General features: G+C 55.6%; 2 protein-coding genes across 3 annotated transcripts in view; one reads left to right on the top strand and one right to left on the bottom strand.

Moving 5' to 3' along the window:
- Positions 1-12379, top strand: part of AP2A1 (adaptor related protein complex 2 subunit alpha 1) — a 32893-nt gene extending 20514 nt beyond the window's left edge. The window contains exons 5-23 of the mRNA XM_082608058.1: positions 260-389; positions 921-1022; positions 2416-2524; positions 5501-5651; positions 6077-6245; positions 6382-6519; positions 6658-6840; positions 7312-7409; positions 7579-7810; positions 7926-8093; positions 8176-8339; positions 9067-9123; positions 9229-9311; positions 9412-9500; positions 10703-10827; positions 10916-11032; positions 11126-11195; positions 11413-11547; positions 11938-12379. Coding sequence (XP_082464184.1) covers positions 260-389; positions 921-1022; positions 2416-2524; positions 5501-5651; positions 6077-6245; positions 6382-6519; positions 6658-6840; positions 7312-7409; positions 7579-7810; positions 7926-8093; positions 8176-8339; positions 9067-9123; positions 9229-9311; positions 9412-9500; positions 10703-10827; positions 10916-11032; positions 11126-11195; positions 11413-11547; positions 11938-12015 — 2398 coding nt within the window. The 3' untranslated portion in view covers positions 12016-12379. The remainder of the gene's footprint in view (positions 1-259; positions 390-920; positions 1023-2415; positions 2525-5500; positions 5652-6076; positions 6246-6381; positions 6520-6657; positions 6841-7311; positions 7410-7578; positions 7811-7925; positions 8094-8175; positions 8340-9066; positions 9124-9228; positions 9312-9411; positions 9501-10702; positions 10828-10915; positions 11033-11125; positions 11196-11412; positions 11548-11937) is intronic.
- A 35-nt stretch (positions 12380-12414) lies between these two features.
- FUZ (fuzzy planar cell polarity protein) lies at positions 12415-17806 on the bottom strand. Of its 2 annotated transcripts, XM_082608059.1 has the most exons (12): positions 17215-17355; positions 17034-17067; positions 16652-16773; positions 16289-16373; positions 15999-16067; positions 15669-15773; positions 14650-14847; positions 14408-14503; positions 13949-14055; positions 13809-13873; positions 13653-13727; positions 12415-12647 (listed from the first exon to the last, which is right to left on the bottom strand). In XM_082608059.1, exons 1-12 carry the CDS (start codon positions 17295-17297, stop codon positions 12421-12423), a joined length of 1266 nt encoding a protein of 421 aa, XP_082464185.1. In that variant the 5' UTR covers positions 17298-17355; the 3' UTR covers positions 12415-12420. The 2 variants fall into 2 exon arrangements, with proteins under 2 accessions (XP_082464185.1, XP_082464186.1); XM_082608060.1 differs by lacking the exons at positions 17034-17067; positions 17215-17355 and adding an exon at positions 17385-17806.
- Between the last annotated feature and the right edge of the window lie 4883 nt (positions 17807-22689).

Genomic DNA, 22689 nt, shown 5'->3' on the forward strand with positions numbered 1-22689 from the left:
AGTGCAGAGCCACGCTTGGCATTTTGCTCGGCCCTGCCCATGACCCCGTGGGGTTACTGGGTTGCAACCCATTTTGCAGATGAAGAAACTGAGGCCCGATGGGCAGTGAGGGCAGCACCAGATGGGTTCCTGGGTCTGCCGGGCTTTTTCCGCCTCTTGTTGGACACCCTTCCTGGGAGGAGCGAGAGAGGAGGGGAGAGGTGTGCAGGATCGTGGTCACGCTGACCCCCCATTCCCACCCCACCTTGTGTCCCGGCAGGGACAGCATGGACAGTGTGAAGCAGAGTGCAGCCCTGTGCCTACTGCGGCTCTACAAGGCCTCACCCGACCTGGTGCCCATGGGCGAGTGGACGGCCCGCGTGGTGCACCTGCTCAACGACCAGCACATGGTGAGACCCCTGCCTGGTGCCCAGGGACCCTGGACCACTGCCCCCAAGACCCACCGCCCTTGGCAGCCACCTGATGCCTGGGGCCCCCCACCTCTGCCCTGATTCCCACCTGGATGCCTGGGGACCCCTCCTCTGCCCTGATTCTTACCTGAATGCCCAGGGCCCCCCACTTTGTCACTGACACCCACCTGGATGCCCGGGGTTCCTGTCCAGTGTCCCCAACACCCATCACTCACCCAGCCCCTCAGAAAAATCCCAGCCTCTGTTTCCGACACCCAGAGATTCCCCCATCGCCTGCCCAAGCAGCACAGAGACACTGACCTCTGTCGCTACCCCCAGTGCTCCAGTCCCTCATGGTCCCCAAGCCGTGAAACAGCCACCAGGACACCTGTACATAGCCAAGCGCACCCCTCAGGCCACCCCAGCCCCAAGTGCTCCTGCACCTCTACTCTCAGAACCACAGCCTGGACACTTGTCCCCAGTGTGACCCTCCCCCGAGGGCCCTGACCTGTCACTTGTCTGCCCCTACAGGGCGTGGTCACAGCCGCTGTCAGCCTCATCACTTGTCTCTGCAAGAAGAACCCCGATGACTTCAAGACATGCATCTCCCTGGCTGTGTCTCGCCTGAGCCGGGTGGGTGTGGTATCAGCGCCAGCTGCGGCGTCCCTGTCCCCTGGGCACCTCTCTGGTCCTCACTTTCCCAGAGATACCATCTAGCTCAGTGGTTAAGGACTCAGGGTCAGAGCTGGGTTCATCCCAGCTCCGCCACTTCCTGGCTGTGTGGCCCTAGGCAAGTGGCTTCACCCCTCTGGGCCTCGTTTGCCTCGTGTTCAAAGGGGATTATTCCAGTGCCTGCCTCACAGCATAGCTGCTGTGAATTAATCTGTATAAAGAGCACAGTGCCGGGCACACGATGAGCACCCAGGAAGTGAGGTTGCTCTCCTGTCTCCCTCTCGCCCCCCCCTCTTTCTTCTTCCTGCTTCTCCTGCTTTTCCTTCCCTCCTCTTCTCCTCTCACCACCTTCGCCCCTGTCCTGGGAACATGCCCTGAGGCCTCCTGTGGGCCCGGCTCTGTGCAGGCTGACACTTGGGAACATGGCTGACTCAGACCCGAGCCTGCCCTCAAGGAGCTCCTTGTCCTGTTGAGGGGAGGGATGTACGGCAGGGCCAACTCACGCACAGATTATCATAAAAGGGGCGGTGTGTGCAGTCATGGAGGTAGCAAGGACGTTGCAGGTCCCCCCCAAGGGAGGCACTTCACCCAGCCTAGAAGTCCGGGAAGGCTTCCTGGTGGAGGTGATCCTTGCCTGCGTTGAGACTTGGAATAAATATAAGTGTTTCCCGAGCAGGTCAAGAGAGGCCTGTGTTCTCAACCAAAGAGACCAACACACCAGCTTATTCATCCGTATTTTCATTCATTCACCACACATCCAAATTCTCTCGTGGGCCAGGCTTGGTGGGGGAGACACAGACAGTAACAGCAGGGTTGGGGGGGCACCTACCGTCAAGGAGGTGGCTCAGAGCAGGATGGGGCTTGCTTCCTGGAGAAGGGGTTTTCAAGGTAGCGTAGGAGTTTGCCGTGAGGAAAAAAAGTTGCTAATTCCCCCACCTCTTCCCTGATCCCTTCTCGTGTCTGACCTTGTGGTAGGCCCGGGGACCCAGGAATGGGTCAGACCCAGTTCCTGCCCCTGTGTAGCTTTGGGTGTTGGGGGAGGGCCACAAGGGAGCACTCTTCAGGGAGCCGTGGGGTCCAGGCGCTAGTGAAGGCAGCCCAGGGCATCGTGAGGCGCAGAGCTGGAGTCCCCTTCACAGAAGGGGATTGGGTTGGCCGAGATTTCCTGCCCACCTAACGCCGGCTTTACTTGGAAAAACCGACCAGTCCCAGATCCAGCCAGTCACTCGCCATGTGCCCGAGGCTTCCTCACCACCCTCCCCGAGCCTCAGGTTTCTGCACCTTAAAACTGTCAGGTCACAGCCACCCCTCCCCGTGCCCCGACCCATGCCTCGCCCCCCTCCTCTGCCCCCAGATCGTCTCCTCGGCCTCCACCGACCTCCAGGACTACACCTACTACTTCGTCCCGGCGCCCTGGCTCTCTGTGAAGCTCCTGAGGCTGCTGCAATGCTACCCGCCGCCAGGTACTGCCGAGCCCGCCCGGGCTGGGGGCTGGGGGCCTCCGACCCCATGGCTGGGCAGGAGGGCCGGGTGCTGGGGGTCTGTGTCAGCAGTCCTCTGAGGCTGGGCTGGTGCCTCTAGCCCCTGTTCCGAGGCTGCAGTGGGGGCAGCGCCGAGCCCAGGGCCCACGCTGGGAGGCCCTGGATGAGAATGTTGTATGAGGCTGTTGGAGTCGGGTTGGGGGAGGGTGGGCAGCAGAGAGCAGGGCGTCCTCCCGGCTCAGCACAGACAATGGGACAAATCGCTTGTTTGTTGACTCCCCTGCCCTGGGCCTGGGTCCCTGCAAAACCAGACTCACTGGAATGTCGGGGCTGTCATCGCATCTGTTACAGATGAGGAAACCAGGGCTTGGAGAGGGGAGGGCCTTGCCCAAGGTCACCCAGCAGGTCAAGGGGCGATTCCAGGCCATGCAGTGGGAGTTGGCATAGCTCTGCTAGGGGTTTTCATGCCCTCTTTGCTCATGGTCATGACCGCTAGTGTGGACGGAGGGTACTGCAGTGAGCTGGTGCTGCACCGGGGTGTCCAGGTGCCCGCAGCAGAGCTGGCGAGGGGCAGCTGTCCATGAAATAGAGACACCGGGCGACTGAGGCTTGGAGAGAAGACGTTGCCTTTCCCGGGCAGCGAAGGAAGAGCAGAGCCTGCCTCCTGAGTCTCTGCTCTAAACCCTTTCCCTCTACCACGTGGGCCATGGCTCCCCCTGAGCTCCTGTATCCTCGGCCGTCTGACCTCACAGAGCAGTTTTGAGGGACCCTGTGCTGAGGTGCTCAGCACACAGTAGGCGCTTGATAAACCAGTGCCCTTCGATTCAGCCAGGGTGCTAAGCACCTGCTGGGGGCCAGGGAGCTGGCGTGTAGCCCCAAATCTTCACAGCCAGCTGGGTGTGAGCGTGTGTGTGTGGGTGTGTGTGTGCGTGCACACACGCACACACTGTAATGGAGTGTATGATGTAGGTGACACCCAAGGCCCCTCCCAGCCGGTGAAAGCCAGGGATGAATTTTGTCATGAGGCCCTGGGGAAGCCTCGTCCCCACTCTGGGCCTCTTTTCTCATCCTGTAAGGAAGATCATAGCTAGAGCCTAAGCCCTCTTGCATCTGGAAGCCCCGCCTCATCATTTTGGGGTGTGCCCTGGGCAAGCACCTCACCAACTCTAATCCCCTGCCCTGTGAGAATTGCAGCCATTCCCCCACCCCACCCCCACCCAGTGCTGGGCAGGGAGGGGCTGCTCCGATTTATTTCCAAGTAATTTATTTTTTATTCAGTTGCACCAGGTCTTAGTTGTAGCAGGCAGGCTCCTTAGTGGCAGCACGTGGGCTCCCTAGTTGCAGCAGGCGGGCTTCTTAGTTGCAGCTAGTGGGCTCCTTAGGTGTGGCATGCACACTCTTAGTTGCGGCATGCATGTGGGATCTAGTTCCCTGACCAGGTATCGAACCCGGACCCCCTGCATTGGGAGCGCAGAGTCCTATCCACTGTGCCACCAGGGAAGTCCCGTAAGTCTCTTTTAATCTCGAAGAATTCCCCCTTCATTCCATGACACTGGCCTTCACTGCAACCTTTGGTTAAGAAAAATTTTGGACATAAGGATAACTTGGGAGAACAGTAAAATGACCACACCCAGATGCCCCCGACCCAGACTCAGTGGAGCTTTACCACTTTGCTGGATTTGTTCCCTTGTTCACTCACTGTCTTGGACACCCAGTTGCTGAATTACTTGAAAGTAAGTGGCAGGGACTTCTCTGTGGCTCAGTGGTTGAGAATACTCCTGCCAAAGCAGGGGACACAGGTTCGAGCCCTGGTCTGGGGAGATCCCACAGGCCATGGAGCAACTAAGCCCGTGCGCCACAACTACTGAGCCTGCTCTCTAGAGCCCGCAAGCCACACTACTGAGCCCACATGCCACAACTACTAAAGCCCATGCGCCTAGAGCCCATGCTCCACAACAAGAGAAGCCACCACAATGAGAAGCCTGTCACTGCAACGAAGAGTAGCTCCCGCTCGCCGCAACTAGAGAAAGCCCGCGCACAGCAACAAAGACCCAACGCAGCCAAAAATAAATAAATTAAATAAATTTATTTTTTTAAAAAAGTGGCAGACATCATAACACTCCCCCTCACCCCAAAATATTTCCGCAAACGTTTCTTAGAATCAAGAACACTACAAAACCACAATGCTCTTATCACACCTAAGAAGATTTAGAATAACCTTGGGGTCATCAGCTACCCAGGCAGCAAGCTGCCCTAATTGTCCATAGCATTCTTTTTATGGCTTAAAAAATACAGTCTAGGACCACAAATTAACTGGTTACATCTTTGTCATTTTTTTTTTTCCATCTGGAATAGCCCCACCCTCACTCCCAGTTTTTGAAGAAATGGGAAAGTTTTGGGTTGCGGTGTGTCCCGTGTTTTGGATTTGGCTGATCGCTGCCTGCGTCCTTTAGCTGGTTCTCTATCTTGTGAATTTCCCGATAGATTTGGGTACAACGTTCTTTGCTAGAGCACTTGACAGTTGTTCTGGCCACTTGGTGTTGCCTCACAGGTGAGGGAATGGCAGTTCCCGGGGTTTGTGTGAGCTCCTAGCTGGCAACTGTCTCAGGCACTCAGACCCCTCCTTGGGAAGAGCCGGGTTTGGGGGTGTCTCTGGGGAAGGTTCCTGCAGCTTTCTTTGCTCTATGAGACTCCTACAGTGCATGCGTGCTGCGGGAGGGGAAACGGGGGCTCCCAAGGGTGGAGCCTCTGGCCCAGCGGAGTTAGAACAGAGCAGGACGAGAGCTCAGGTCTGGAGTCATGTCCTCTGTCAGCCTCCACTGGTCACCTGGGGACCCAGGAAGGACTTGGGGGAGTAGGGCCCCAGCCTGAAGCTGCAGGGCCCGCACTCTTCCTCTGGAGGATGGGAGCCATGGCGTGGCCCCTGCTCAGACCAGGGCGTGCCCTCTGGTTCCCCAGAGGACGCGGCCGTGAAGGGGCGGCTGGTGGAGTGTCTGGAGACCGTGCTCAACAAGGCCCAGGAGCCACCTAAGTCCAAGAAGGTCCAGCACTCCAACGCCAAGAACGCCATCCTCTTCGAGACCATCAGCCTCATCATCCACTATGACAGGTGCCTGCCTGCTGGGGGGCAGGGAGCCTGGCCTGGGAAACGAGGGCTGAGGGCCTGGACTCCGGGGCCTGAGGGTGGAGGGGGGCTGGGGCCCGGATGCTGGGTCTGAGGGAGGAGGGGCTGGGGGCCTGGGTTCCTGGGTCCTAGGGGAGGGGGCCTGGGAATGTGACTTCTAGCTAGGAGGATGATGGGAGTGTGAAACGCTGCCCTGCCAGATTGGCACTGGGCCCCTCTTGAGGGGCAGAATTCTCAAATATCTGTATTTGGGCTGGATGCCCAGGTGTCTGGGTCCCCGGGAGTGGTCATGACTGGGACAGAGGGCAGGAGTTAAGAGCTGAATCAGCTGAGGCCCGGTCCTCCATCTCCTCATGTCATCTGGGTGTCTTCCCTGCCCCCACCCCGGTCTCTTCCTCTTTTGCCGGCAGCGAGCCCAACCTCCTGGTCCGGGCCTGTAACCAGCTGGGCCAGTTCCTGCAGCACCGGGAGACCAACCTGCGCTACCTGGCCCTGGAGAGCATGTGCACGCTGGCCAGCTCCGAGTTCTCCCACGAGGCGGTCAAGACCCACATTGACACCGTCATCAACGCCCTCAAGGTGTGACCTTTGGGAGCCCGCCCCCGGCCACACTGACCTGGCCTGTGTCTCTTCTGCTCCCTCAGAGAGGCCCTGGGGTGGCCGGCCCATGCCGGGAGGGAGCCTAGAACACACCCTACCTGCTCTCCTCCCTTAGACGGAGCGCGACGTCAGCGTGCGACAGCGGGCGGCCGACCTCCTCTACGCCATGTGCGACCGGAGCAACGCCAAGCAGATTGTGTCAGAGATGCTGCGGTACCTGGAGACGGCCGACTACGCCATCCGCGAAGAGATCGTGAGTCCTGGCAGGGGCAGGACGCCCAGACTCCTGGGTCTCCAGATCGGCATGCGCTGAGCCCAGATGGGGTGAGTCCACACCCCGCCTCCCCGCCGTGGGCACACTCGCACACCCGACCTCCCTCCTGGCTGGCAGGTCCTAAAGGTGGCCATCCTGGCTGAGAAGTACGCCGTGGACTACAGCTGGTACGTGGACACCATCCTCAACCTCATCCGCATCGCGGGCGACTACGTGAGCGAGGAGGTGTGGTACCGTGTGCTACAGATTGTCACCAACCGTGACGACGTCCAGGGCTACGCTGCCAAGACCGTCTTCGAGGTCAGCACCCCCGTCTCACCCCCACAAAGGGGCAACAAGGCAGAGCAAGGACAGCTGGGCTGGTGGGCCAGACGGCCCGGGCCTCCATGCTGCTTCCTCCTCCTCAGAGGGGCCTTGGCCGCCTGGGGCCCTCCAGGGACACAGGGGCCGGGCCTCCACGGGCTCATATATATGAGGGTCAGCAGGGCGTGGGGTGCCTAGTGTGTGGCCACCAGTCCCCAGGTCCCGGCAGTTTCTCACTCCCTCTGCCCCAGAAAAGAGGGCCCGTTCTGCCCCGTTTTACTCCCTGTGTGAGCTCCGGCCAGTCACTTAACTGCTCTGTGCCTCACTTTCCCCATCTATAAACCCACCCACAGCAGAGTCACGAGGCTTCTGCAGTTAATAGGAGTCGAGGGCTCAGTGCTGCGCCTGGCACATGCTGAGCGCTCCTGAGTCAGGATGGCACCACTCACCGCTGTCCCTGCCCCCCAGGCGCTCCAGGCCCCCGCCTGCCATGAGAACATGGTGAAAGTCGGCGGCTACATCCTTGGGGAGTTTGGGAACCTGATTGCTGGGGACCCTCGCTCCAGGTGAGGGGGTGAACGCACACAAACTCCTGAGGGGTCTGGGGCCCTGGGGTCCGCCTGCGATCCCGGGAAAGGTCCCCCTGAGGGAGGCGGCTCCTCTTGTGGGGGCTTCTGGGAGAGGGCGGCGGAGCTGGCCACCTGCTGACGCGCACCCCGGCCCCGCCCCCTGCAGCCCTCCAGTGCAGTTCTCCCTGCTGCACTCCAAGTTCCACCTGTGCAGCGTGGCCACCCGGGCCCTGCTGCTGTCCACCTACATCAAGTTCATCAACCTCTTCCCGGAGACCAAGGCCACCATCCAGGGTGTCCTGCGGGCCGGCTCCCAGCTGCGCAACGCCGATGTGGAGCTGCAGCAGCGCGCCGTCGAGTACCTCACCCTTAGCTCGGTGGCCAGCACGGACGTCCTGGTCAGAGCCCCAGTCCCCATGCGCCCCTCCTCTGCACCTCTGTCCCCTGCTCCTCCCCGGGACGCCCGTCCCTGACCTGCTCCTGCCCCCCAACCCACACCCCCCGACCCCGCAGGCCACAGTGCTGGAGGAGATGCCACCCTTCCCCGAGCGCGAGTCGTCCATTCTGGCCAAGCTGAAACGCAAGAAAGGGCCGGGGGCCGGCAGTGCCCTGGATGATGGCCGGAGGGAGTCCAGCAGCCACGACATCAACGGGGGCGTGGAGCCCACCCCCAGCACCGTGGTGAGTCCCGTGGGGCTGGGCCGCCGGGGCTGGGCCCAGCCACGCCGTCCTCTCTTTTCACCTGTGCCTGCATTCCCTGCAGTCCACGCCCTCACCCTCCGCCGACCTCCTGGGGCTGCGGGCAGCCCCTCCCCCAGCGGCACCCCCAGCTCCCTCGGGTGCGGGCAACCTCCTGGTGGACGTATTCTCCGACGGCCCGGCCGCCCAGCCTAGCCTGGGGCCCACCCCCGAGGAGGCCTTCCTCAGGTACCGCCCGCCTTGGGCCCAGGCCTGCCCCCTTTCCATCTGCCCCCTCCCAACTCCCCCCTCCCTCCCTGTCCCTGAGCCTCTGTCGCCCTGGCTGCCGCCTCCCCCGGCCTCCTGCCTCCCTCTGGGCCACTCTGGACTCTCGGCTGACCCTGGCCACCCTGTGTTGTCCTTCCCCGTCACCACGTCTCAGCCTGCTCTTCCTTCTCTCCTTCCCTCCTCCCCCCTCCCTCTCTCTTCGCCCTCTTGCTGCCTCTCTGGGATTGGCTGCTGCCACGCCTGTCTTCTCTTGTCTGCTCTGGGATTGGATGGCCCAGCGAGCTGGAGCCGCCTGCCCCTGAGAGCCCCATGGGTTTGATGGCTGACCCAGCTCCAGCTGCTGAGTAAGGGGTGGCCTCAGGGGGTTGGGGGGCAGACTCCCGTGTCCCCAGGGAGGGTTAGGGGACTGGGAGCTCTCATCAAGCTCTCCTGATGAGCTGCAAGGAATTGGAAGGGAGTGAAATCAGGGCCGTCTGATACAGGGTAGGGGGTTGCTGACGGTACCTGCCAGGGTCCGATTCCCACTAGAGGCAATTGCCAGTCTGATTCTGGGGCTCTTTGGGGAATCTGGGTATATGGATTCTGGGCTTCTGTTCCTTCAGGGCTTGCAATCTCCCACCACTAGCTCTGGGCCTTTATCTCTAGCCCCCCCAAGCCCCTTCCCATCTCTCTCCTTTCCCACCTGCAGCCCAGGTCCTGAGGACATTGGCCCGCCCATCCCGGAAGCCGATGAGCTGCTGAATAAGTGAGTCGTGGGTGAAGTTGGGGAGGGCAGTGGGGGCAAGTGCAAAGCACGGAGCAGGAGCCAGGCGGGCACCCGTCATCTTGAGCTCCCACCGCCCCCACCCAGGTTCGTGTGCAGGAACAACGGGGTCCTGTTTGAGAACCAGCTGCTGCAGATTGGAGTCAAGTCAGAGTTCCGGCAGAACTTGGGTGCGTCCGGGGGCGATGGGGTGGTCTCGGGGAGACCTTGGCTTCGGGAGGGCGTGGAAGGAACTCAAGATGGAGCCCTACCTCTCCTCACCCCCCACAGGCCGCATGTATCTCTTCTATGGCAACAAGACTTCGGTGCAGTTCCAGAACTTCTCTCCCACCGTGGTCCACCCTGGAGACCTCCAGACTCATATCCTCATATCGGCCTGGCCCAGCCCCGCCCCTCTGGGTCCACCTTCCTGGCAGCTGGGAAGGAGATGGACCCAGATCCAGACCCCTGTTTGGCCCTCTTACTTGAAAGCCTGAGCCCATGGTATTTCTCTGAGATTTAGTGTCATCTGTAAGATGGGGTGGGCCTCTTTAACAGTGACAGTGACATGATGTGATAGGGATGCAGGAGGTGTTACTTCCAGAATCACAGCTGCTCTGGGCCTCAGTTGGTCCCTGTCAGGCCCCTCCCATGTCCTGACCTCGTCTTCCATCGGGCTCGACACCCATGATTCCAGTGCCTCCTGCCCTCGAAAGCCAGGCCTGGGGGTCTTGTTGCCAACCACGGCCTTCTCCTGTGTGACCTGGGCCAGTCACTTGGCCTCTCTGAGCCTTGCTATCCCTTCTGTAAAGTGTAGATCATCCTCCTTTTCACAGGCTTGTTTTGAAGATCAGTGTGGTTCGAAGACCCTGGAAGGGTGGCTGGCATAAAGGAACTGCTTGAGCAGTGTCGTCAGTCCCGTCCCCCTTCTCTGGGCCTCAGTTTGCACAACTTGGAAATGAGAGTGGTTAGACCCTAAAACCCAAGGACCTTTTCAGTTCTTTGGTTCATTCAACATTTCCAGAGGCCTTCTGTAGGCTCAGCTCTGTGCTGGGCAGAGCCTGGAGGAGAGAGACATAAGACCCCGTCCTTGCCAATGGGTTGTTGACACAAAGGTAGATGGTGACAACACTAACTGCCACCATTTTGATGAACCTACCTTGTGCCACACACACTGACAAGTACTTGTGCTGGATGATTTCATTGACTGCTGAGGACACTACGTCCATTTCGCAGATGAGGCTAAGAAAGGTTAAGTGACTTGCTCATAGTCACCGAGGTGCTAAGAGCTGGAATTCAAACCCAGGTCAGCCTTCAGAGCCATGGTGTGACCTGTACCATAATAGAGGTGGCTGAGCCCACTATGGAAGGCCAGAGGAGGCACCTAGGTCAGAGGTTTGGCTTAGGAAGGACTTTGGAGCTAGGCCTTGTACAATGAGCCCTGGATGGCAGCGCCCGGCAGGCTGGGGCTTCCAGGAAAGTTCTGAACCATCAGGTGATGATGGCCAAGTCCCTTCCCCATCACCATCCCCCTGCCCCCCGGGCCGCTCCTGTTTCTGGCTTCCTTGACTACGGGCGGGCACAGCTGGCCGTGCAGACCAAGCGGGTGGCCTCGCAGGTGGACGGTGGGGCGCAGGTACAGCAGGTGCTCAACATCGAGTGTCTGCGGGACTTCCTGACGCCCCCGCTCCTGTCCGTGCGCTTCCGGTGAGTCAGGAGGCGGGGCGCTGCCGGGTGGGCGGGGATTCCGGGGCGAGGGTGTGGTCTGACCGAGCCCTCCCTCCTCTCCCGCCAGGTACGGGGGCGCCCCCCAATCCCTCACCTTGAAGCTCCCGGTGACCATCAACAAGTTCTTCCAGCCGACGGAGATGGCGGCCCAGGACTTCTTCCAGCGCTGGAAGCAGCTGAGCCTGTGAGCCGCGGGGGGGGCGGAGCCAAAGCCGCCCTCAGGGTGGGCGGGGCTGGGGCTTCCAGATCCCTGACTTGAACCTTTCCCGGCCCCCAGCCCCCAACAGGAGGCGCAGAAAATCTTCAAAGCCAACCACCCCATGGACGCGGAGGTCACTAAGGCCAAGGTGAGACAGGCTAGACCGGGGCTAGTTTCCCAGCCCTGCCTCTCTCTCCAACTCTGGGATTTGGGGAGCAGTGGCTGCTCAACTTCTGAGCCTCTGTTTTCCCATCTGTAAAGTGGGGCCAGTTTCCACTCCAAAGGGTTTGGGGGAACTGGTGTGCCGCTGTCTGGGAGCTAACAGAGGTCGGGCACCCTCTGACGGCTCCCCCCTTCCCCCTCAGCTCCTGGGGTTTGGCTCTGCTCTCCTGGACAACGTGGATCCCAACCCAGAGAACTTCGTGGGGGCTGGAATCATCCAGACTAAAGCCCTGCAGGTGGGCTGTCTGCTCCGGCTGGAACCCAATGCCCAGGCTCAGGTGAGTGGTGGTCTGCGAGGCTCCCCGCTTTGTGTGCATTCTCTGCACCCGGCCCTCTCCTGCCTCACTGTGTTCTTTTAATCACATGCCTCTGCTCTGTGTCCCTGTCTCCTCCCTCTCCTGTCTCCCTCCTGTCTCTCCATCCTCTGGTCTTCCTCTCCCTTTTCCTCCCTGATTTTCACCTCTCCATATCCCTTCCACCCTTTGTGGCCTCTTTTTTTATCTTTCATCCTTTACCTGTCTCCCCTGTCCCTTCTGTCACCTTTCTGATCCCTTGATCCTTGTTCTCTCCTCTCATCATTTATCTGCCCTGTATCCCCCTCCCCCCAACCCCCCGCCCCGGGCTCTCCATCCTCTCTGCCTCCTCCCTGAGTCCCCCCGTCCCCCCAGATGTACCGGCTGACCCTGCGCACCAGCAAGGAGCCCGTTTCCCGTCACCTGTGTGAGCTGCTGGCGCAGCAGTTCTGAGCCCTGGACTCTGCCCCCGGGGATGTGGCCGGCACTGGGCAGCCACCAGGACTGAGGCAGCCGTGGTGGATGGGGCAGCGAGGGGACCTCCGCTGGTGACAGGGAAGACCCCGGGGTCGGGGGGTGCCTAGGGCCTTCCTCCAGCCTTTTGTATTTTTATTTTTGTTCATCTGCTGCTGTTTACATTCTGGGGGGTAAGGGGGAGCCCCCTCCCTCCCTTTCCCCCCCGAAGCACAGAGGGGAGAGGGGCCAGGGAAGTGGGAACGTCCTCCCCTCCCACCCCACCCTGTCGTAGCCCCTCCTGCCCCCTCCCTGTCCAGGGGCTGTGTATTATTGTGAGCGAATAAACAGAGAGACGCTAACAGCCCCATGTCCTTGTCTGTGTCTGGCGCTCACGCCCAGCGGTCAGAGGAGTGGGGTGAGGGCATGCAGAGTGTGGGTGGCTAGGCCCCTCAGCCCATGCGTGGGGCTCTGAGCAGACAGCAGCAGCAGCAACCGCCGTGGCCCCAACTGCAGGGCCACCAGTCGCCATCCTGTGCCTGGCTCCTCAGCCCCCAACACCAGGTAGCAGGCTCTTGGTACCTGTGCCCGATGGACCACCTCCTCCGCCTTCTCCTCTGGCTGCCCCGCCTCTGAAGGAAGGACAGGGAGGGCCGAGGTGACCAGTGGGGCCTGGACAATTAGGATGCCAACCTGCGGGGGCCACCCCCCATCCTGGGCCTAAGTTTGACTCCTGACAGAGGAGAGCCTTACAGCTCCAGCCAGCTGTCGGGACCTGAGAAGATCATGGACTTTCTCCCCCTCTTCCCACCCAGCCTCAGTCCCCCACTTTCCTGGGGACACTGCGTGTGCAGCCCTAGGTAATCTGCTTAGCAATACAGATCATAAACACGCAGGAGATGTTTCCCAGGTGCCGGGCGCTGGGCTCCAGGGAAGACCTCCCGTAACCCTTCTGAGGACCCTGCCCCACTTACAGGTGGGAAGCAGGTTGGGAGGTGGGGTCACATAGCTAGGAAGGGACAGTCGTCTGCCCCTTCCAGGTGGAGCTTTTTACCATTTTGTTACATTCATCAGGGTCTTCGCTGGGGTGGTAGTGCCATTCTAGGTCCCTTCCTTTGTCTCTGGGCCTCACAGGTCGTATGTGACAACTTTTCCTTCCGGACCTGGGCTCCGTGGAATCTACCACCCCTACTCCACCCGAGACTATTGGCAAAGCGTGTACTTGCAGCACCAGAGCAGGAGTGTGTGGATGTGGGAGCCAGGCTTGCCTGGCTGAATCGTGGCTCTGCTGCTTATTAGCTGAGCCTGTTTCCTCATCCATAATATGGGAATGATGACGTAACACGAGATAGCCCTCACCTATGAGGATGAAGTGAGTGAGTACACAGAAAAGCACTTGGCAGGACATGAGGCCTCAGTGTTAACTATTAGGGTTAGCCAGGAGGTCCTGAAACCTGCAGATTGGGACTTCCCTGCCCCTCCCTTGCCTTCCTGTCAGTGTGCACCGCCCAGTCCTCACAGACAGCCAAGCCCACTTCACAGCTGGCTTCTCCTACCAGTTTCCCCACCATCACCTTATGAGAGCTGGGACTCAGTGTCCCAGCCTGTGCAAAGGGGGCGCTGTGCCCGCCGCTGACCTGGTGGAAAGTGCGTGGCGGTGACCAGGGTGTAGAAGGAGCGGAAGAGGCGCCGACGCTGCTCAGAAGACGGTTCTGAAGGGGGAAGAGGGACAGGGTAACAGAGAGCCCCTCCCCAGCCCACGCCCCTCCCGGCCCCGCCCTCCTCTCAGTCACCTTGATCCCCCGAGGGCTCCACCGTGAAGAGGCAACGTTTCAGTTCCAGGTGGAGGAGCAGCAGCCTGTGGGAAAAGAGGTGTCACGGCCAGAAAAGAGGGGATGAGGACCCCCAACGCACTCCCCAGTCTGAGCCCTACCCGAGGATGTCCGTGTGCAGGGGGAAGCCCGCGGGCAGCGCTCGGGATCCCAGCGGCAGGCAGGCCCGCAGCGGGTCCAGCAGTGGCTGCCACCAGCGCTCCAGAAGCTGCAGGGGGCGTGGTCAGCGAGAGAGGCGGGGCCGGTGGGTGTGGTCGGGGGGATACCAAGAGAAGGCGGTTTGGCCAGGGCAGGGGAGGAGAACACAAGGGCAGAGGGCAGAGGGGACCGTGGAAGGGGCGAGGCCTGGAAGGATGCTGTAAGAGGGAAAGAGGGGCCGAGCTGCGGGGACGGTGATTGGAGCATGGCCCGAAGGGGGCGGGGCCTAAGAGGGGCGGGGGCGGAACCAAGGGCGAGTCAAGCGTAAAGAGCGCACTCGCGGGTCAGGGTGCTCAGAGAAGGGCCGGGGCTCGCGGGTAGCAGGTGAAACAGGGGAAGAGCGGGACGTAGCCCAGATTCACCTGTGCATCCAGCTGGCTGAGGGGAGGGCGCGGCCCGCAGAGCAGACACAGCTCCAAGCCCGGCAGGAGCGTCAGGGTCAGAAGCCGGTGCGGCACCTGAGGCAGCCCGCAGGGTGAGCTGGCCGGAGCTCCTCCCCTTCTCATCGCAAGCCCCGCCTCTTCGAGAAAGCCTCCAGGTCCCACCCCTTGCGCGCTTCTCCCCGCCCCCACCTTCCCCCTGCCCGTCCCATCCACTCACTCACCGTGGGACTCCCGTGAGGCAGGTACACCGGGTAGTCGCGAGCGGCCTGCGGCAGCAGGGATCCCACCAGCCAGGGGAGCAGCACGGCTTCCGGCATCCCCAGCCGCCACCAGCTCTCTGTCGCTGCCACCACCCGGCCCGACACGACCAGGCTGACGAAGGCTGTGTCCGCAGCCTCGGCGAACCCAGAGAGGGCTTCCTGGGTAAGGGAGGCAGGCCGGCTGCGAGTCAGGAGACCTGAGCAGGACCGACAGTGACTTCCCAGGTGCGTAAGGAGTGGGAAGAGATGGCCATACAATTCAAAGCTTGCCTGGTGGCCACGCTCATGTGTCTCACTCTCCCTGGGCCTGAGTTCCTTCACCTTCACATGCAGGTACCATCCCAAGTCACAGTGTGAAATTAAACAGGTAGGGTGATTGCTACATAGCCTGACACGTCCTACTGAAGCTAATACTTGTAACAGCAGCAGCTACGGTTTATCGCGTTGTATTACATGCCAGGTAGGCGCAATCTACAACCTACTGAAGCTCAGAGAGGTCAAGTCACCTGCCGAGAGTCACGATGCTGGGAGGCAAGCCATGCCAGATGAATGCAGAGCAATATTTAAGGAAGGGGAGATAGAGATCTCCGAGGCAGAAGGAACAGGATGTGCCAGGGCAGGGAAGCTGGGAAGCTGTGGGGATTTGTGAGACTCATGAGGCAGCTGGGAGAGGGTGGGCCGTGGAGTTAGTAGAGATTAGGGCGAGCAGGCTGGCGGGCGTCAGATTCCTCAGGTCCTCAACACCAGGCTGAGGGGCTGAGACCTTGTCCTGGGGGTGATGGAAAGCCACGGGTGGACTGTGACCAGGGGAGGGGCAGGGGCAGCTCGGTGTAGAAAGATCCTTCCGGGGTCAAGGCGGGGGTTGGACTAGAAGCCAAAAGGATAGGAAGAGGTTGAGGCAATGGTCTAAGGGTAAGAGGATGGGGACTGAGCCAGGGCCAGAGGGACAGTTTTAAGAGTTTACAAGGCATTCCCAATACCTGCAGCAGGGACCCCTCTGGAGGAACCACACAGTCCACACACTGGGTCAGGTCCCCGATGAGCTCTGAGTCCCCAAGGAAGCTGTCGATGAGGCGGTAACTGGCCTAGCAGAGGGAAAATGAAGAAGCCTAGGACCCAGGTAGTACCCAGATCTGCTGCCTCCTCCTCAGAAAACTGGCCCTACTGGGCCTTGCTGAGGGGTGTCAGACAACCAAGCTGCCCCCTGAACCCACTGGGTCAGGCTGCCCCGGGGGCTTCTGGGAACTGTAGTTCCCAAATATCAGTAACCAGGTATCCTAACTTCCCATCCTCATGTCCTGCAGCCTCACCCTCAGCTCCTTCTTCAGTCTTTCTATGTTGCGGATATTGGTCAGCTCTTCAAGTCCCACAAGAAGAACCTAGAAGAACCATATAGGAGAGCAGGGGACCTGGATAACTGGTTATAAGACAGAAGGGGCTGGGACTCAGACTACTGTGTCTGCAGGAGGAGGAAACTGGGGATCTAGACTCCTTAGTCCGAGGCAGGAGGGACTGGGTTCCAGGATTCCTGGGTCCCGAGGGAGAGGGATGCTGAGAGTTCAGGTTCCTGGGATTGGAAAAGAGGGTTGGGGAGTCTCACCATGGCCCCAAACACCATCTGGAGTAGTCTCTCCAGCCTCAGCTCCGAGGTGCCCTCCTCAGATGACAGAACAATGAGGGTGATGCTGTGAGAAAGGAAGGTGAGAAGGAAGAATGAGTCCAGGCCAAGGAAACAAGGCAGGGAGGAGAGTAGGGTCTGCCCTTGATCCTGGATGCCAGCTACATACATGCCCGAGCACAACCTGCTTTTCATTCAGAGACACTCAGGGATCAGAGAGGGTAACTGACTTGTCAAAGATCCCACAACCAGGTAAACAGCTGGCGTTGGAGAGCTGGATGGCCTCGGGGTCGTCTTCAACAGGGGCTATCACCCTGGCCCTGCCCCCAAGCTACCCTTGGAGACCTGTCGTGGAAGCTCTTCCACACCACGGTTGTGTCCTCCGTCTTCGCAGAGCTCAGCTGCACCTCGAGATTCTGCCCAAACATATGGACTCCATTGAGGGAGCCGATGACAGAGAATGGGAGCTGGGGAAAGATTGGGGACTTTAGACAGGAGCCCCCAAATCCCGTCCCTCTATGGGAACCAATGACTCAGGTCCCCAACCCCCTCCTCTCTCTAGACCTCCTGGCCCCTCCTCTTCGGGGAACCAGGATCACTGGTCAATTGCACCCTCGACCCTCCAAACTCAATACTGAAACTTCCCCAGCCCCTACTCCCTTGAAGACCCAGAGTCCAAGCATCTAAGCCCCTTCTATTTCGGAGATCCAGGCGCCCGGGGCCCCACCTGTTGGCGGGCGGGGGCGCCGCCGCGGCTGCTCCTGCAAAACAGAGGGACCCCGCTGGATGCCGCGAGGCACAGCAGATGTACGGTGCCTTCGGTCCCCTCCTCCCCCATTTGGAACCCCCGCTTCCCAGTCCCTTCGTGGGGACAGTCAATGCCCGCCTTGGAGCATGCCGGTAGTCACACTAAGTCAGGTTGCGGTCCGAAGCCGACAGAGGGCGAGACGGGGAGCTGACTGGAAGAGGACTGGATTCCCGCCTTCTTCATCCAACTCAAACCCCCATCAACTCCTATTCCAGCACCTCCCCCAAGCCCCGTTACGCTCTTTTCCGCCCCAGCCGGAAGTCACAATACCTCTAACAAAGATGGCGGCTAATTGTATTTGCGAAGCTTCCTAGTCGCTCCTTGAAGAGGTTTGACTCTTTAACTAAGAGAATGAAGAGCCCGACTTGAAGGTAGTGACTGCGCCAAGGCGTTGCCTAGTAACCATCACGTAAACTGGTACGTTTCACATTCTAAATTGACAAAGAGCTGTGCCACACTCAAAGATGGCGATGGCGACGGTGCCGAGGGGTTGCCTAGCAACCGCTTTGGCTTGGCTTTCTGTTTTGTAGTGGCAGTACTATGCCACACTCAACGATGGCGACAGTGCCTAGGCGTTGCCTAGCAACCACCATTCAGTCCTAGTTCTCTTTTAAGGCTAGAAACAGCTGTGCCCCTCTCAAAGATGGCCGCATGACGAATCCCGAGCACTTCCTTTAGAGCAAAATCTCCCCCCTCACCCTCGAGGATGGTTTGGTCCGGCGCGCGTTGCCTAGTAACCCACAAATGGCATGGTTGTTTTTGCTGTTAGAAAAAGAAAGATGAAATCCTTTATTTTCCAGAATCGGAAAATAATATTATTTGTAATGAATTTATACATGATAGTGTGTTGTGCAGAATGTGAAAATACTCCTAAAATCCTTTCCCTAAAATAAAAGCTTTACAGCTTAACACAGAATATTCACGTTTTCACAAATATGATTACTGTGTTAATGTTGTTTTCAAACTTTCTTTTTCTCATGAAACCGTATAAATACACTTCGTCTTTTTTGAATGTCCTATTCTAACCTATATTATGGATGTAACAAAGTAGATTTAGCCTATCCTATGCTGACATGCATTAGGTTCTCACCTCTGTGTGTTTAAAGTGATGAAGTAAATCTTCATTAAGTTATCAATTTAGTCAGCTAGATCTTTTCTCTCTCTTTTTTTTTTAACATCTTTATTGGAGTATAATTGTTTTACAATGTTGTGTTAGTTTCTGCTGTATAACGAAGTGAATCACCTACATGCATAGCTACATCCCCATATCCCCTCCCTCTTGCGCTTCCCTCCCACCCTCCTTATCCCACCCCTCTAGGTGGTCTCAAAACACCGAGCTGATCTCCCTGTACTACGCAGCTGCTTCCCACTAGCTATTTTACATTTGGTAGTGTATATATGTCAATGTTACTCTGTCACTTCGTCCCAGCTTACCCTTCCCCCTCCCCGCGTCCTCAAATCCATTCTCTACGTCTGTGTCTTTATTCCTGTCCTGCCCCTAGGTTCAACAGAACCATTTAGATTCCATATGTATGTGTTAGCATACCGTATTTGTTTTTCTCTTTCTGACTTACTTCACTCTGTATGACAGTCCATCCACTACAGATAACTCAATTTCGTTTCTTTTTATGGCTGAGTAATATTGTATTGTATAAATGTGCCACATCTTCTTTATCCATTCGTCTGTCGATGGACACTTAGGTTGCTTCCATGTTCTGTCTATTGTAAATAGTGCTGCAGTGAACATTGTGGCACATGACTTTTTGAATTATGGTTTTCTAGATCTTTTCTCTTTTGTGAGAACAGTTGCCCTCATTTATCCAAATATATTTACAAAATATATAGTAATATTAAAAAACATTTGTTTTATTTTTTATTTATTTTTTTTAAAAAAATGTTTATTTATTTATTTTTGGCTGTGTTGGGTCTTCGTTGCTGTGCTCGGGCTTTCTCTAGTTGAGGTGAGTGGGGGCTACTCCTCGTTGCAGTGCGCGGGCTTATTGTTGTGGCTTCTCTTGTTGCGGAGCACGGGCTCTAGGGGCGCAGGCTTCAGTAGTTGTGGCACGTGGGCTCAGTAGTTGTGACTTGCAGGCTCTAGAGCTCAGGCTCAGTAGTAGTGGCGCACGGGCTTAGCTACTCCGCGGCATGTGGGTTCTTCCCGGACAAGGAATGGAACCTGTGTCCCCTGCATTGGCAGGCAGATTCTTAACCACTGTGCCACCAGGGAAGCCCACATTTGTTTCTTTTAAACATGTTTTGTCTGCACTCTGAATTTGATTTCTAATAGCTGATAAGAAATATTAAGACATTTACCCTGCACATTAAATTACATTGAACTAGAGGGAAAGCTGCATAAAATAACAAATAAGCTAAAATATCAATTTCTCCCTGTAGTTCTACGAATTTTTTCTTTAGTCCACTTTTATTTATTTTCTACTGATATATTTAGATTTATTTCTATCATTTTGTTTTTATATTTCTTGTTCTGCCTTTTCAACGCTTTTTTCCTCCATTCTTATCTTTTACTGGATTTTTTGTTTGTTTGTTTCCTCAGTCCATTATTTTCTCTCTCTTCTGGTTTCAAATTTATACACGAATTCTCTTTTATTTTTATTGGTTATCCTTGAAACTTTACCTTACACATTTAATTCAGCAAAAAGTTAAAGATCTTAAACCCTCTCTCAAATAATACAAAGAGAATATAACACCTTAACTCCATTAAACTCCCTCCCAGACTAACCAGCTAGTGCTGTCAGCCTTTTAGTTTGACTTTTTTTATGCCCTCGTTGAATATATTTATTTTATGCAGGCAATATTTATTTGTAATTACATAAACGTTTATGATTCATGTTGCTCTTCCTCTTCTTTCTTGTCTCTCAGATAATCTTTCCAGGTTAATTTAAAATTTTCCTACTTCCTGAAGTACTTCCTACCGAAAAACTGTTTCTCCCCTCACCCCATTTAAGGAACCGGCTTGCTCCCCCTCATGGAGCAAACAAGGGCACCTCTTTCTTGTTTTCACTCCCTCCTGCTGCAGCAAGAGTCCCAATAAAGGCTTGCCTGAATTTCTTGTCTGGCCTCTTATCAATTTTTATTGATGAAAGAGTCCAAGGGGGCTTCCCTGGTGGCGCAGTGGTTAAGAATCCGCCTGCCAATGCAGGGGACAAGGGTTCGAGCCCTGGTCTGGGAAGATCCCACATGCCGCGGAGCAACTAAGCCCGTGTGCCACAACTACTGAGCCTGCACTCTAGAACCCATGAGCCACAACTACTGAGCCCATGTGCTACAATAACTGAAGCCCGCACGCTGAGAGCCTGTGCTCTGCAACAAGAGAAGCCACCTCAATGAGAAGCCCGCGCAACGAAACGAAGAGTAGCCCCTGCTCGCCGCAACTAGAGAAAGCCAGCACACAGCAATGAAGACCCAATGCAGCTAAAAATAATATAAAAATTTTAAAATTATTTAAAAAAAGAGTCCAAGGACCCTGGTGGGTGACACGTGGAACCTCTGGCCAATAGTCTGTGAAGAACTGAACCCTGGTAACAATGACAAGAATGAGTATGGGAGAAGATCCTTTCTAGTTGTGCCTCGAGGTGATTACAGCCCTGGCTGACACTTTGATTATAGTCTCTGAAGCAGGGGACCCAGCTAAGCCATGCCTGGATTCCTGATCTACAGAAACTGCGAAGTAACAATGTTGTTTCAATCCACTAAATTTCGGGGTAATTTGTTACACAGCACGAGATAACTTAATGTCCTTTATTTCTCCTATTATTTTGCATATTGTGGTTCATTATGAACCTGACAATTCCAGTACCTGGAGGTGGGGGACCTACATCTGTTAACTGTTGTTTCTGTGGACTCTAATTTCAATCGTTGCCTCTGTGCTGGTGGTCTTTGTGATATTCATCAGAGTCCTCTAGGGAGGATTCACTTATACTTCTGCAGGTTGTCAGGAGTGTTACTATCCTGGAACTAGATCAGCTGCCCTGGACAGCTCTTGCTCAGCTGGGGAACTACACTTAAGTTTTACAAATCACAGCTGGCTTCAGGCTCTTGGTAATGCCAGTGCAGTCCCATCTGGGGCAGGAAGTTCGATTCCAACTGCATCTTTTTTAAAATTTGTTTCCTCTGTGGGGGAGGGAAGATACTTGAAGACTACCCATACCACTTATGAAACCACCAATGTCACAAAAACAATGTCATATCACCTAATGTATCATAATGCCAGAAGCTGAAGTCCAGGCTAAAATATCTCATTGTTTAACTTACCGTTTGTAATACATTAACGGAAATGGTTAAAAATCAGTTAATGGAGCCAACCACGCATTCAGCTTATCTAAAGAAAAGTTTCCTTATGGTTAGGAGGCAATTTTAGGTACCATTTTAATCTCCTTACCTATTTATCATTTTGCCTTCCTCCAACTTACTTTTATCTTCCTTATAATTTTTTAAAAATTTAATTACCCTAGCATAAAAAAGAAGGGAGCTGCTTTAGATTAGAAGAAATTTAGGCCATCTAAGTACGTGTTTGGTCATTGTTTGGATCTTGATACAAATAAAACAATTGTAAAAAGGCATTTTGAGAGAATTGGGAAAATTTGATTATGGATTTAAATGTTCAGTGATATCAAGAAATAACACAATTTTGTTAGGGGTGTTAATGGCATAGTGGTTATGTGCAAAAATTTCCATCTTTTTAGAGATGCCTGTCAAGAATGTAGAGGTAAAATGATATGTTGGGATTTGCTTTAAAAGTGTTCATCAAAGAAAAAGAAAAGGGATCGATAAAGTACATGTGACAAAATGGTGATACTGCTGAGTGCAAAGCAATGCACTCTTTTACCTTGAAATATATTGACAAACTGCATTGGAGCAAGTCGTTTTGGTTTCCACCCCCACTAGATCACCTCTGAGCCGGCTCATTTCACCCAAACCCTCCCACCCTAATGGACATATTATTTCCAACTTTAATTAACATGACAAAGGTAAAATGCTATGTCATTGGACTCTCTGTTAGCACTTATTAATTGGTGAAGATGAGCGGCTTTCAGATATTTGCTATTTTTAATATTTTTTGCGTGTTTGAAAAGCCTGCTTAGTTTCCTTCCCCGTTAAAAAATAAAGTATTAAAAAAATAAAAATAAAGTATTTCTATTTTCCTTAGTTTTTATTGATCAGTAACATGTATTTATGTAGTTACAATGACTTTCCCAGTTTACAGTATCGTTTTCAACTTGGTTCATGGAGTCTTATGCAAACAGTTCAATAGTTTACGTTCTCCGGCTTTGCTGTAATAAGAAACTCTTTTTCCAGTCTTCAGGATTATACAGCGTTATGCTTTCATTTGTTACGTTTACATTTTTAATCCACCTGGAACGTATTTATGTTCTAGGCCAGTTTCTGGCTCTTCTCCCAGAAAACAACTAGCAGGTGTTGCTTAGCAACCTCCACTTGGGTTGGAGTTCGGCTTCTTTTCGGGGTGGGAAAAACAGCTGCACTCCCTTCAGAGTTGATTGCAACCTTAAAGCGTTGCCTAGTAACCCCGTTTCGGATGCTGTGATTGGACCCTTCA

This window comes from Mesoplodon mirus (assembly GCF_964341445.2).
Source record: "Mesoplodon mirus genome assembly, chromosome: 19".
Lineage (NCBI taxonomy): Eukaryota > Metazoa > Chordata > Mammalia > Artiodactyla > Ziphiidae > Mesoplodon > Mesoplodon mirus.

Bases quoted from the DNA above. Each gene is read 5' to 3' on its own strand.
- FUZ (XM_082608059.1), bottom strand. From the start codon at position 17,297: ATGAAGAAGGCGGGAATCCAGTCCTCTTCCAGTCAGCTCCCCGTCTCG. The intron at 16,374-16,651 runs GTCTCCAAGGGT...CCTTTCTCACAG, and splicing joins TGGAAGAGCTTCCACGACAG to CATCACCCTCATTGTTCTGT. The intron at 12,648-13,652 runs GTCAGCGGCGGG...TCCTTCCTTCAG, and splicing joins CGCCACGCACTTTCCACCAG to AGGCGGGGCAGCCAGAGGAG.